This window comes from Saccoglossus kowalevskii, chromosome 15, assembly GCF_978046115.1.
Source record: "Saccoglossus kowalevskii chromosome 15, keSacKowa6.1, whole genome shotgun sequence".
NCBI classification, from domain to species: Eukaryota; Metazoa; Hemichordata; class Enteropneusta; family Harrimaniidae; genus Saccoglossus; species Saccoglossus kowalevskii.
In genome coordinates, this window is record NC_140655.1 from 21,183,931 (window position 1) to 21,198,882 (window position 14,952).

The 14,952-nt window shown below is 33.3% G+C and overlaps 1 protein-coding gene across 2 annotated transcripts; it reads left to right on the top strand.

The window, feature by feature from the left end:
• Positions 1-26: 26 nt before the first annotated feature.
• LOC102807325 (solute carrier family 35 member F6-like) lies at positions 27-14,035 on the top strand. Of its 2 annotated transcripts, none has more exons than XM_085508341.1 (6): positions 27-173; positions 5,331-5,406; positions 6,431-6,602; positions 7,542-7,757; positions 9,537-9,647; positions 13,081-14,035. In XM_085508341.1, exons 1-6 carry the CDS (start codon positions 97-99, stop codon positions 13,587-13,589), a joined length of 1,161 nt encoding a protein of 386 aa, XP_085364467.1. In that variant the 5' UTR covers positions 27-96; the 3' UTR covers positions 13,590-14,035. The 2 variants fall into 2 exon arrangements, with proteins under 2 accessions (XP_085364467.1, XP_085364468.1); XM_085508342.1 differs by lacking the exon at positions 13,081-14,035 and adding an exon at positions 10,434-10,557.
• Positions 14,036-14,952: the final 917 nt, after the last annotated feature.

The following is a 14,952-nucleotide window of genomic DNA, read 5'->3' on the forward strand; positions in this document are numbered from 1 at the left end:
TGTCGACCCTACCTTCATCACAGTGGTCAGGTCCAGGAAGCTAGTCACCTACCCGCATTTCAGATTTTTTTTCTTGGCAATATTTGAGTAATAACCATGGCTTGGACCCGATATCAGATAGGTCTTGCCGTCTTGATGGTGGTGACAGGATCGTTAAACACGTTGAGTACAAAGTAAGTATAACGCGATTGTTGTGAATGAAAACGTTGTACCAAGACGACTCGATCGAGTCCACAGTCACTTGGGGCTGAAAATTAATAAATACTAACAAAGGTACATTACTTGGGGTTTGCATTTACGGTGACATGATACCAAGATTCCGTTTCAATCTCGCTCTCGCATAAGCGTTCCAGCTCAGAAAAAGGAGAATGCGCATGCCCGAGGTAACTCGGACACTGGGATGTTCAGGTGGATCAAAATACAAATGTAGCTGCTTACGATATGACGGATTACGATAACTATATTTTCTGTACATTTTCGATGTATTATATTTCTTCACTATGAATGTGGTAATACATGTTTTATTGTTTTATTACAAGCCGCCTATGTCATGTCAGAAGGTCGTAGCATCAGTCTCGCTATCCACGAGATGAGACTTGAATGGGATCTTGACATGATGTCACCGTACAGTAGTATGCGCGTTGCAAACCCCAAGTATTGTACCTCTGATACTATTTTTTTCAAACAAATCTTCCGCTATACGTATATAAATAATTTATTTATATACATATAGCAGAATATTTAAAAATATTAATATTTAATTTAATATTAATATTTATTAATTTTCATCCCCAAGTGACTGTGATCGAGTCCCAGGCGGCGTTTACGTTTCAGGTTAATATTAAAATAATCAGTGTAAATATGAATGTTTTTGCTTCCAGACACAAAAAAATACGTAGAAACGTGAAAGGCCGCCCGTGTGCATTAGTCCCTCTATCCATATGGGGCCCGGGGGGTAGCTGGTACAGGTTACAGGAAATAAACGACATTTTACGTTTTTACAGGAAATAAAATGAAAGTTCCATTTACAGTAACAAAAAAATAGGTTTTTACACTTTACAGATAAAGCAAATTCCTAATTACATTTTACATTTAATATGGAAAATGCTTTATACGTTTACAAAAAAATAAGATCTTTTTACAAATTCCGGACGAATAAACTTAGCTGAATACGTTTTACACCTTGCCCATGTTTACGAATTTACGTTTTTTATTTATTTAAATTAAATTATTACGAAAATAAAAACAGTTGATTACAGCTTACGAAAATACCCCTTGCCGATGCTCATATTATACAGTCAAACTCGGCCAGGTCGTAACAGTCAAAGTTGGCCAGATGTAATCGCCGTGATGTGAAGTTGTCGAAGAATGATGAGTCAATAATTATCACTTTCTTTAATGTCTGTTTCATGTGTAAACAACATCCGCTGTCCGTGTATTGTACAGTAATTCAATTTACCGTAGTATGACTCGGGGCTGCCTGGTGACATTGACTGCAGATAAAATGATTTGTTAGGAAATGTTACAGCTCTGCTGTGACGTTGAAATCAACAACACTCGTTGACACAATAACACCCAACCCACCCATTCACCGACCTAAGAGTTCTACCTCTGGCCGAGTAAATTCGTCACCATTCAGAATATGGTTTCATTGGTTGTGCGTATTTGATTCACTGTAATATACATTGATCATCAGTCTCTGGAATTTATAATAATCTTTATTGATAACCATATCCTTAATTGAGATATTGTTCGTGATACAGTAAAGTTAAATGTTGTAAGTTAAAAATAGAAAATAAAAGAAAAATAAAAAATTTGAGAAAAAACAAAAAAACAAAAACACAAAACAAAGCAAAAAAAATTATTTTTATGATAATAATAATATTTTATTGACACAACACTGACACAGAAAGGTACAGCAATAGTCTCAAGAATTAAAACTAAGACAAACAAAATACAACACGACTAGGAATGATAAAACTACAAAGGTAAGAAGTCAAATTCAATATTTCCAGATGAAATAGAGTACGGAATTTTGGACAGAACAATGAAGATTAATTAATTGCCTGTGCTCATTGCCTTCAAGTTCAGTCTGGAAGTGCTGTCTTATACAAAAAACATTTTACATGTACTTTGCTGACATGATATTACTTTGACAGGGAATTTGTTTTGTACACCTAATCAGCGATATGGTCAGCTAATTGGTTGACAACAATTACAGCTGTGTTGTATGCAATGTTGCCTTCAAATCTAATAATGATTTACTGGCTTCCTGAGAGTATTTTTCCTGACTGAATATTTTATTGTAACCTCTGTGTTCTCAGTTTATTAGCTCCGCTGTCGACTTTGTCGAGCGGAGCTTATCATATGAGTGATTGTCCGCCGTCGTTCGGCGTCCGTCGTCGTCCGTGTCAATGTTTTACTTTTTCGACTTCTTCTTGAAAACTACAAGCCTGAATGCTCTGATACTTGGTGTGTATGTACCTAGGGTGGACCTCTCTTAGATTTGTTCATTTCATGATGATATCTTCAATTCTCTAATTTTGGTGAATATTTTTGTAATTTTTGGTAAAAAGTGATATTTTCGACTTCTCGTTAAAAGCCAAAATTACAATTGCTTTGATATTACATATATAGGTACTACATGTGGACCTTTCTAAGATTTGTCCATTTTGTGATAATATCCTCAATTCTCTAATTTTGGTGAATATCTTTGTCATTTTTGGTAAAAAGTGATATTTTTGACTTCTTGTTAAAAACTGCAAGTCTGATTGCTTTGAAATTACATATATAGGTACTACATGTGGACCTCTCTCAGATTTGTTTATTTCGTGATGATATCTTCAATTATCTAATTTTGATGAATATTTATGTCATTTTTGGTAAAAAGTGATATTTTTGAATTCTTGTTGAAAACAGCAAGTTTGATTGCTATACATACTATACATATTGTTCATTTTCTAATGATATCTTCAGTTCTTTAATTGAAATGTGTCTTGCTAACAGCAGAACTATCTCAGCCGAGAGGCTGCTTGTTTTTTCTCTGATGTCATTTTTATTGTTCTTATGGGTATCCATTTTTTAAAATAAATCAAAAGATGCTTTAATTTGTTTATCTATTGTTTGTAATTGAGGTTTTGGAACTATATTTCAGCTTGAAGGAAACTGTACATTGCCCATATCTGCTTGTGCCGAACAGCTATCACCAAGAAATTACTTTTTGCAGACCCTATTTTTAAGACCCTTTGTTATATAATTCAGGTCCTGTTGATAATACGAACAAATATCATATCAAATATCATGGTTCTGTTACCCAGGTTGTGTTTCGATCATGTGACTTTCAACCAATCAATGATGTTGTAACAAAGCATATTTGACGCTAATTGAAGTGTAGTCGTACCATCCAATTTCCGGCGTTGATTCACATAGTCTTTTTGTGCTGTGACAGGCTTCAAAATTATTCGCTGAAAAACATCAGTATATTTTGACAAACGGGTGATATTTGACCTCAGTTCAAAAAGAAAATACTAGGCTGAGATACATTAGAGTCCACGGCGAATCAGTTTTCTCTGCAAGTTGGGAAATAAAGTAAACCAGAGTAGGGTCGATAATTTTCAGCCCTGAAGGACTTCCGTGTGAATCCTGAGTTTTGAATTGTTCATCGACTGGTCACCAAATATTTATGGCTATAACTAAATTTGACACGTTTTTTTTTAGCCCAATAAATAATTCATACATGTCAAGCTCTGTTTGATTTTTTCAGGGCATGTGGCCGTTTTTAGTTATTAGAAAATATTTGTTGTGGCACGGTCCCTCTATTCCCGGTCTGGATAGAGGGACTGTGGTTGTGGGAACACTTTTAGGGTACGTATACAGTCACATAGACTGAACTCATTCAATGATCGTGACTTATTTTGGAAAATTGAATGTCAAATTTTACCAGACCGACCGACGTGGATTTGGTATCGTTATTTTTGAAATTAATCATTAACATTTCCTCGTTTCTCTGCTCTCAGGCTGTCAAAATAAGTGACCTAATGCTTTTTTTCTGTCTCATTAAAATAATAAAAAATATTACATCTAGAACAGTTCTGTTGCTTTCATGATACAAGTGCCATACAACTATTAGATTTGAAGTGCCGTTCAGAATTTAATAATAGTTAATACTAGTTGTATGTTCACACTTTACTATCAAAACTACCATTTCAACCGCTCATGTGCCAGTGATCCGTGTTTGGGCGAGCCGTCAGTGTTTCAATAAGCAAGCAAGCGAAAAAAAAAACGCGATTAAAATGTGGTCGGTTTCGGACAAGACCGCATGGTCGGAAATTAAGCGATAAGCGGTTGAGTAAAAGCGGAAGGTTGGGCGAAATGAGTACTGTATGACCATGTTTCTCTGACGAAGTCTCGACTGACAATAATGCTGACAATGGACGTTAGATAAACACGCATTGTTTGCGACGGGAAGCTTATCATCCGTTATATCAGAATCGTCAACAACAGAGTATACAGATAAGATGTTATCATTTAAATCCTTCCAAAGATAAACATTATATACAAATATCCACGAAACGCCAGTTGTAGTCTTTTCTGCTAGCGTTTTAAAACACTAATTTAAGCAACGGTATTTCGCAATTTTGATCTTTTGTAAACCTGGAATGATGTATCAAGGTCTAAAGTAACCGTTTTATCAATTTTTGAAAAATCAAGAAAAAAGTGAAAATTTCCCTTCTTGCTACCTTAATTAACCTATCAATTGACCTAGTGAAGGCATCCATGCAATCAATAAGTAGGATACTCCATTATCTGTATTGAGGATGCAGATGGCTAAATTCCAAGCTGGCAGTGTCACACACACACAGTACAGTACAGTGGACCAATAAAATGAAAACTTAAAACATGTGTACACATTATTACCAACGATTGAATGTGATTGGTCAAATCCAAATGCAGATGATTGCCCAATAAATAAATATGAATTCTGAGTGTTTTTGAAAATAAACATCATAGTATATAATACTGAGTAGCAATGATAAGTTGGCATAAAGTAACCCAGGAAAAGTTCTTCTTGGTAGATTTGGTGTACATATTTTTGGATTGGTGTCCATGGTTACTGGTCTATAGACAATTTTTATTAGAGAAATTTATATGGTATAATCAGAATTATTGATTATAACCTCCAAAGTTTCATTATTTAATTTATATGTACAATGCTAATAGGAAATATTGCTTGATCCTTCTAAATATAAATGTTCTTTTTTCCTGAAATCCCAAACTGTGCTTGTCTTTATCTTGCAAACAAAGTTAACTCTTTGTACATGTATTTACAGGTGGGCTGATGAACTTACAGCTGATGGAGAACCTGGCTCTCTTTCAAATCGTCATTTTGATCACCCATTTTTCCAGGTACTGTGAAAAAATAAATTTCTTTATTCTTGAACTGCTGCAATATTCTGTGGTAATAGATACACATCAAACTGCTATAAAAAATGAATGGATGATTTGTTGGAAACCCTTAACAGAAGTTTTAAATGTATATACAAAATATTAATAATTATATACTGTGGAATACTTTATTTTCGCTGGAATTAATTTTCGCTGAAAAGGCTTTTTGGGCGTTTTGCTTGAAATTTATTTTCACTGATTTTTCATGAGTTTAATGTGAAACATAGGAAAAAAAGTATATTCGCTGGATTTTATTTTCACGGAATCATCCCTTCAGCGAAAATAGCGAAAATAAATTCCAAGCGAAAATAAAGTATTCTACAGTAGCTAAATATTACCACATATTTATATAAATTTCTTTGTGATTGATTTTTCAGTATCTTAGGGTGTCATCAAGTTACCAAATCACATACATTATGCATACACATATAAATAATTGTATAAACGAATAATATATAATTTTATTCTATTTCTGAGAAATTATGCATTTTTTTGGCCCTACATGTAAATATGTTAATCAACAGTTGCAACTTCTGTAAAACTATTTATTTTCACAGACATTTAATTTCACTATTTTGATATTTTAAGCATATTCACTGTGTTTTAATTTCACGAATTTGTCAAGGAAACAATGAGTTTTATTGTTATTTTACATGTTCATGTAAATGTTCCATTGTTTATCCAAAATTTAACGGTTGGGAACACCTAATCTATAATGTCGTGGGGAGAATCCTGACATATTTGTAATGAATTTATTTGCTATTTTATCAGAATCTTATACAAAGTAAGAAACTACAAGTTGATTCATGAATCGCTTTAATTCAAAAAACACCGAGTGTCAGTGACTTTCATAACAAACTTTGCCTTCATAAATGCCATGAAATTCTAAAAATTCAAAAACTTTTAACTGTGAAAATTAAAAAGTTTATAGAATTTAAAGCTAAGGGCTTTCAACAAATAATACAACTTAATTTTTTCTTGGTAGGCTGTTGGAATGTTCATTGGCGAAATGACCTGCCTGCTTGTCTTCAAGTTTATGGTTTGTTACCGCAGAACAAAGAATATACCTGTGGACATTGGTGAGCAGAACTTCTCGCCATTTGTTATGATGCCAGCATCATTATGTGATATGACCGGTACTTCTCTTATGTATCTTGGTAAGTTCATTCTGCTAGGATTGTCCTTATAATCACTCATGTGTGTATGTTTGTCTATGTGTGTGTGTTACCTTCATGTATTAACTCTTCTGCAAGTTTTTTTGGCTGGGTCGATTTTGTTCAAAATTGGCAGACAGGTCACACTTTAACTCTGCTTATGGTTAGCTGTTTTAAAAAAAGTGTTTTGACATTTTTTTTTCACCGGGAATGGTTGTCAGGTGGTAAAAATGCCCAGATGTTTGCTCCTAAGAATATAATAAAAAATTAAATATTGGTATCTAACATTTTGTTTAATTTGTTTTTAATAATATTAAAGATTTTAATAATATTAACATTTATTTATCACATATTATTATCAACAGATATAGATCCTCTGATAAACTGCTTTCAAAAGACTCAATATGCAGTGGCTTTACACATGAGTGCTGTGTGACCATTTTCATATCACAATGAAATTATGCTAATTTAGTGTGCTATCCTGGTGTCAACCAGACCCAGTCAAACACATGCATCTTTCAAGGTTTCCCAAAAGTCTCATATCTGTTTAGTACTGTAAAATCTGTATTAGAAGTTGCATTCCTAATAGAAGCCGCCGCATCCATTCTCTTTGAACAAGTGAGACCCAAAAATTCATCATTTCTCATATGTGTAGATGCTGTATTAGAAACCACATCTCCTATGTTGCATTGTACCATTTTAAGAGAAGCAGCAGCTTTTAATACAGATTTTATAGTAAATAGATCTTGACTGAGGATTTGACAACTCTATTCGGTTTGTGGCTTGCAACTCAGGGTATGGGTCGACTTCTTTTTTTTTGGTGTTCAATTTCAGGTAGGATTGGTTTATAGATCCAGTATGACAACCACAACATAGAGCTATCAGCAAAAATTTAAATGATGCTTAACTGGTCATAGAAAATTTATAACTTGTTAATTTTAGGTTTGACTTTAACATCTGCATCGAGTTATCAAATGCTGCGAGGCGCCGTGATCATCTTTACTGGAATGTTGTCTGTTGGGTTCCTAAATCAAAAACTTTACTGTTTTCACTGGACGGGTATCATGACTGTGGTGGCTGGTCTTGTTGTTGTCGGTGGTGCTGATATACTTTTTGGTGAAGAAACCCATAATTCAGACATAAACGGTATCATAACAGGTAACTACAAATTCAAGTCATTGAAGTTTAAAAAACACTTTCTCCTACCGTTTATCAAGGCAAGGAAATTCTGAACTTTCCACTAATTTTCATTCTCGACCTATATGCAAATGTTTAGAATCTATATACAATGTAGTGTGCCACTCACTAGACACCACCCAAATGATATCTAGGTATCATTCTAGTGATGTATCATTACCTATTGGGATTTATGCAAATGATACATTTGGCTGTTGTCAGCAATCTTATTGATGACATTTGCAATTATCAGTAATTAGCTGAGCAACTAATTAAATTTACAGTCATTAACTGAGCAGCATGAGATATTACTAGCATCATACCTGATGTATAGTTGATGGCATTTTCAATCAACCAATCAAATTTACAGTCATTAACTGAGCAGGTTGAGATATTACTAGCATCATACCTGATGTATAGTTGATGGCATTTTTAATCAACAAATCAAATTTTAATACAGTCATTAACTGAGCAGGTTGAGATATTACTAGCATCATACCTAATGTATAGTTGATGGCATTTTCAATCAACAAATCAAATTTACAGTCATCAGCTGATCAGGATGAGATATTACTAGCATCATTCCTAGGCGTAGTTGACAGCATTTTCAACCAATAAAATTGCGATCAATAGCCAAGTGTCAAGAGATATTACCACTTGTGTTAGTGAAATGGCATATTCATGTAGTGAGTGAAATGCTGCATGGATTGTAGACTAGTAATAAACATAAATGCTGTAATAGAATTCTTTTTGCCGATATTTCTCCAAAGAAGGCCATGTGCTGCAGACATTAAACCTCATATTCATTATATTGTCATGCATGTAGCAACTTGAAACGGGGCAGAAAATAGAAGAAAATACAGTATACCACTTTGTTGTGATAAATTGAGAAAACTTGTCAGAATAAAATTCACATTTAAGGATGCTGTGTTCATCTTTGGTATTGATTTTCTAAACTGATATTTTCATATAAAATATTTACTGAACCACACAAAGCTATATATTGATGGAAAGCCTATTTCACACTGGATATGAAATCGACAAGATAGTGTGTGTATGAACATTGGATTTTTGACTCCCTGCAGCAGCAAATTTGTGAACTTGCAATTGTCTCTCACCAAATTAAAATGGTGGACTTCTCAGCATATCAAGCTAGTGACTAAAACAAACGATTCACCTTAAGGTAGAAGCCTAGTCATATTTTTTGACAAAATTGGTCACAAATCACGTGACAATGTTCATTAGTTTATTATGTACAATCATGAAGCTAATGTCTCATGGTACAATGAAATAGCATGATTTTGTGTGTTACAGTTATGCTTTTTGAGAAACGTGTCCTAATATTTCTTGAAAATTGCTATTTTTAAAACAATTCCATAGAACACAATGTTAATGAAAAATTGGACTTTTTGACACTTTTTAAAACCCAGATTTTTTAAATAATTCAGAACAACAAAAAGTACTCCATCATTAACAATATGTGATTTTTTCAGTCTATGTCACCAGGCTAGATTTTGAGATATTGCATAAGGAATTGGAACCTGTGGTAAAAGTGTTATAAAGTGTCAAAATGGCAACTTTCCACTAAAATACAACCATAAATTTCTCGAAAAAAAAGGCTGGTGACCCCCAACTTTTTTTCAGTCATTATCCTTATATTGCCTTGGAGTACAATTTATTGCAAAATGAATAAATTCTGGTTTTCTTAATTTATGAGTAGGCTTCTACCTTAATGATGAATGAGATTATAATATATTACAGGAAATCTTCTTATTATCATGGCACAAGTTATAGTCTCAGTTCAAATGGTGTATGAACAAAAATTTCTGACTAAGTACAACGTGCCTCCGCTACAAGCTGTTGGATGGGAAGGTGAGTTGACATTTTTTGCAAACGTCGCTAGAATCATTACTCATGCCAAGTAGAACTGAGTGTACGTAATGGGATCTCTGACTGCAGTAGTTAGCCACTAGAATTAACCTTTTCACCACCAGTTCCCTCTTTTCATCACACTTTCACAAAATAGTCCTGTTTATAGTCTTCACTTTCTTTCAGAAGATTTGGACAAAAATATCAAAAGTTTTTGAATAAAAACTGAAAATTAACTCAAATTTCATCTGTTGGCTTCAAAATTAGAGTTCATTTTAAAAATATTAAAGAATAAAAGAAAGAAAAATGCAGAAAAATGTTAGAGAGAATGTCTGTTGATGAAAAGGTTAATTATACAGCGTTCATTTCAAATGACATCACTGGGTATTATGTCATGTGATTGATTATTCAACATACAAAAACTAAAATAACGACAGCTGAATTCATAATTTCTGTGGCCTTGAATTAATTCTGCAATGATTTTTTTCAGGAAATAAACTACCTTGAGATTCACTGAAATCACTGAAAATCACAGCAAAGTAACATTGTTGGGGGCTCAGTCCACAATTAATGTGTTTCCCACCTGAATAACGTTCTCTGATTATGGCCGTTCTATTTTTCGTAAAATCTCTGAATTGTGACAAACATTATTGGGTATAACAAAATACACTGAATAAATATTACAATCAGAATAATATTGAAAAATCTAAATTATATATTCTTTGCTATAATTTTTAATCACTTACTTTTAATACATTGTTGAATATGATAAACTTTAATTTTATCTAGTTCCAGATTAAACCAGTTTTAAAACCAGACATACATTATCAGTATCACATGACCATGATATGATGCATATTAATGACTGTAGCGATGCATGATAAACATTATCAGTATTATATGTGCTGCCGAACAGTATCTGAAGAAAACCAAATTAAACATCGGTACTGTATTTATCGCTTTAATACAAGAATTTCACATTGGATAACGGCTTGCATGGTGCAATAAAAATAGTAATAATAATGATGATAACGATTGAAGGTTTATTTTGAAAACAAAATATCACTATGAAAGGTGATGTTTCAGTCAATTTTGAAAACCAATGGCGATCGTAACTGCAAATGAGTGTCCTCTGACACACTTGGCCATTGTACATAATTAGCATAAATTAGCATATGATATGAGAGCAAAGTTCCAACAAAATCAATATTGTTCTATCTATTTTTGGACCCTCAGAGTTGGTCATTGGATAAAAAGGTTACCTGCTTTTACTTATTTGTATTTTACTTTTGTCTATAAAGGTAGAGATGCAGTTTACCCGACATGTATTTTAATTAGTTAATTAGGAAACCAAGATGACCTCCCTTGTCCACAAAACTATATATTTTCGGAAAGCTAATTGTATGAATTTTAAAATTTTGTTAGTATTGTTCTTTTATGGACACTGTAGTTTGAAATATGCACAAAAATGTGATTTTTTTGGTCAAAAGTGATTTAAAAAAAATTAGCTTCTAAACCATGCTTCTGTTTCCTGTATGGGTACATCTGTTTATTATGAAGAAAACGCCGTCTTGAAAACTGTTTACCAGTTGTCAATTTTGCAGGGCAGCAGCCTAAATTTCACTACTTCAAGTTTATGCATAAATTAACACCCAGGCTAGTTGTCTGTACGATTGTTGTAACACTGTTCGACCAAAAACAATGCCCTGACGGCGTTTTGAAGATGAACACATTGTCAATCATTTGTGAAAATTTCAAAACAAAAGGTCAAAGCGTTTAGGAGCTATTTTTTTTTTAAGTTCTGGGATGTGCACTAAAAAGAAGCTGAGATAATTGCTAATTTGCATAACAATTCACTCAGTAAGAAGTTTGCTAATGCTCATAATTAAAATGGCTGTAACAGTTTCAAATTTAAATGTATTATCGTTTTGTTAAAAGTTAAATACATTTGTATAGTGCATAATATGGAGTTCCCGTCATTTCATTTTTTCACCATGTTTCTTTTTTATTAGCTCCGCTGTCGACTTTGTCGAGCGGAGCTTATCATATGAGTGATTGTCCGTCGTCGTCCGTCGTCGTCGTCGTCGTCCGTGTCAATGTTTTACTTTTTCGACTTCTTCTTGAAAACTACAAGCCTGAATGCTTTGATACTTGGTGTATATGTACCTTGGGTAGACCTCTCTCAGATTTGTTCATTTCATGATGATATCTTCAATTCTCTAATTTTGGTGAATATTTTTGTCATTTTTAGTAAAAAGTGATATTTTCGACTTCTTGTTGAAAACCGCAAGTGCAATTGCTTTGATATTACATATATAGGTACTACATGTGGACCTCTCTCAGATTTGTTCATTTTGTAATGATATCTTCAATTCTCTAATTTTGGTGAATATTTTTGTAATTTTTGGTAAAAAGTGATATTTTCGACTTCTTGTTGAAAACCGCAAGTCCAATTGCTTTGATATTACATATATAGGTACTACATGTGGACCTCTCTCAGATTTGTTCATTTTGTAATGATATCTTTAATTCTCTAATTTCGGTGAATATTTTTGTAATTTTTGGTAAAAAGTGATATTTTCGACTTCTTGTTGAAAACCGCAAGTCCAATTGCTTTGATATTACATATATAGGTACTACATGTGGACCTCTCTCAGATTTGTTCATTTCGTAATGATATCTTTAATTCTCTAATTTTGATGAATATTTTTGCAATTTTTGGTAAAAAGTGATATTTTCGACTTCTTGTTGAAAACCGCAAGTGCAATTGCTTTGATATATTATACATATAGGTACTACATGTGGACCTCTCTCAGATTTGTTCATTTTCTAATGATATCTTCTGTTCTTTAATTGCCATGTGCATTGCTAACAGCGGAGTTATCTCAGCCGTCAGGCTGCTTGTTATTTATGTACAGCCTTGCTAAATCTTGCTAAGCATTCAAAAGAGAGAATGTTTGCATCTGTTATCTATATTTTAAAATCGTTTTTTGAGTATGTTACACTGTTCACAATTCTACAAAATTTCAACAGTCTATAGCCACGACTGTTTGGATAATAAAAAGCAAAAAAGAAAATTTCACCACCAAGTGCCCACGAACCTGCATCTCCACCTTAAATATTTGTTACTGGTAAATGAAAGAAAAATAATGTTTTAAAACATTGAGTAATATGTTGGACAATGAAAAACAATTTGCCCAATATACATAATAAAAACAATATTTGTTCTCTTAGAAGTGCAACTGCAATGGTAGCGCATTTAAACCAACAGTCACATTAGTTGTATACCACCATTAAAATATTTGGATCATAGATACATCTTTGTAATTTACATACGATCATATGATACGAATGGTACAGAGCAAACGCAGTATGCCAAAGCCAAATATCGAATAAATAAAACTTATTTCTGAGGTATATTCTTGTTTTTCTGCAGGTATTTGGGGATTTGTGTTTCTGAGTTTGCTGCTCATTCCATTTTACTACATCCCTGCGGGTCAACTGAGTACGTTACCCGAACACCGCTTGGAAGACGCAATCGATGCCTTTTATCAGATGTCCAATAATCCACAGTTGATCTTAGCGGTGCTCGGCAACATGGTTAGCATCGCATTCTTCAACTTTGCTGGAATCAGCGTGACGAAAGAAATGAGTGCCACCACGCGTATGGTACTTGACAGCGTCCGGACGCTGGTTATTTGGGTCTTCACAATTGCAGTTGGATGGGAATCATTCCTACCATTGAAAATCCTTGGATTTGTTCTGTTACTCAATGGACAGTGTATTTACAATCAAATTATCTGCGCACCATTATTACGGAAAAAAGGCATTTGCTTGCGTTTTGTTGACCCGACAGGGGAAGCCGGGAGGCAACCACTTATAATTCAAGGAGATGATGTTGATGATGATGATGATGTTCATATCAAACATTCAGTAAATGCGTAAAGTTATCATGACCATGTTTTTCTGTTTTTTTCAAGATTTTTATAAAACGCATGTATTTGAGAAAAAGTTTCCTCTCTTCAAAAAACAAAAATAATTTACATGTATTCATTGAAATAAGGCTGAAAACTTTTTCACATTCTGAACAAAATACGTAATGTTTCATTTTTTTGTATTTTAATTTCAGGCAAGTGCCTATGAGAGAAATCCCATCTTATTTGTAATAGTTATCCTTGAACATGTTATGAAGCTGTGCTTCTGTTAATTATGAAATTGTTTTAGCATTGGTGGCTAGTATTACAATGTATATTGTTTTTTTTGGACAGTTATTGTACAAACTTGCAAAATATCATTATCAAAAGTAATGATATGTGTCCCGATTCATGTAACAAGCTGAAATAATTTATCTTTCTGTGGTTGATGACTTATGTTTAAAGGGTGGTGGTCCTTGCGCCACATTCTGCTCGATGTGGGATGTGCGACGTACACAACCCGTGTAAATACATTGTTTGTTTACATGAAATTTGAGCATGCACTGCGCAAAGACCACCACCCTTTAAGTGATGAAGTTTCTTCAAAATTTTTCAAATGTAATTTGCCAGTAAAACGTTAGCGGAAGTGACGTTTACCATATAGTGGTTATTTTTCAAATGTGTTCAAATGTTGAAATGATCCGGGTATTTTCATAAAAACTCTTTGTGAATATACTGATAGCAGGTCATACGTGTATGCAAAACATATGTAATGTATATTTTAAAAAATAAAAACAGAGGGCCATGGAGCTATTTCTAATTTGTTTGGTTCTTGTGCATTGTTGGATCACCCTCAAAGCAATCCGACATAATACAAGCAAAATCTAAACTTTCATCCATGGCTGTGTCTTGATGATTTCACTATTTGTTTTTGTGAGTCACTGAAAATTTATTGCGAAATTATGTAGCAGTGCTAGTTTCACAGGGGCCTTGAAGTCTCTGCCACTTTTGAATTTAGTTATCTTCACAAGTACGATCAAATGGTTTACAGTATGTCTTGAATTTCCACCAAATGAAATTATTTTCAAATTACACAATACTCAATTTTCTTTTTCACAACAATGTAAATATTTAAAAATATTGTCTTCATTACTAAGTAATTTTACAATATGGTTAAAAAATATTGTTTTTAAACATATTTATTCCCCCCCCCGAGTGTCAACCAAGAATAAGATACATGTTTGTATATGTTTAATTGAGTTACTTTCTTTTTTAATTTTTTTTTTAATTTAATTTTCTAATTTAATAGCATTTATTTATATTTTAGTACCTTTTACATCCTGAATGTTTTTATCTGACCAGTGACTCAAATCGAAAATTTTATTCAATTTTCG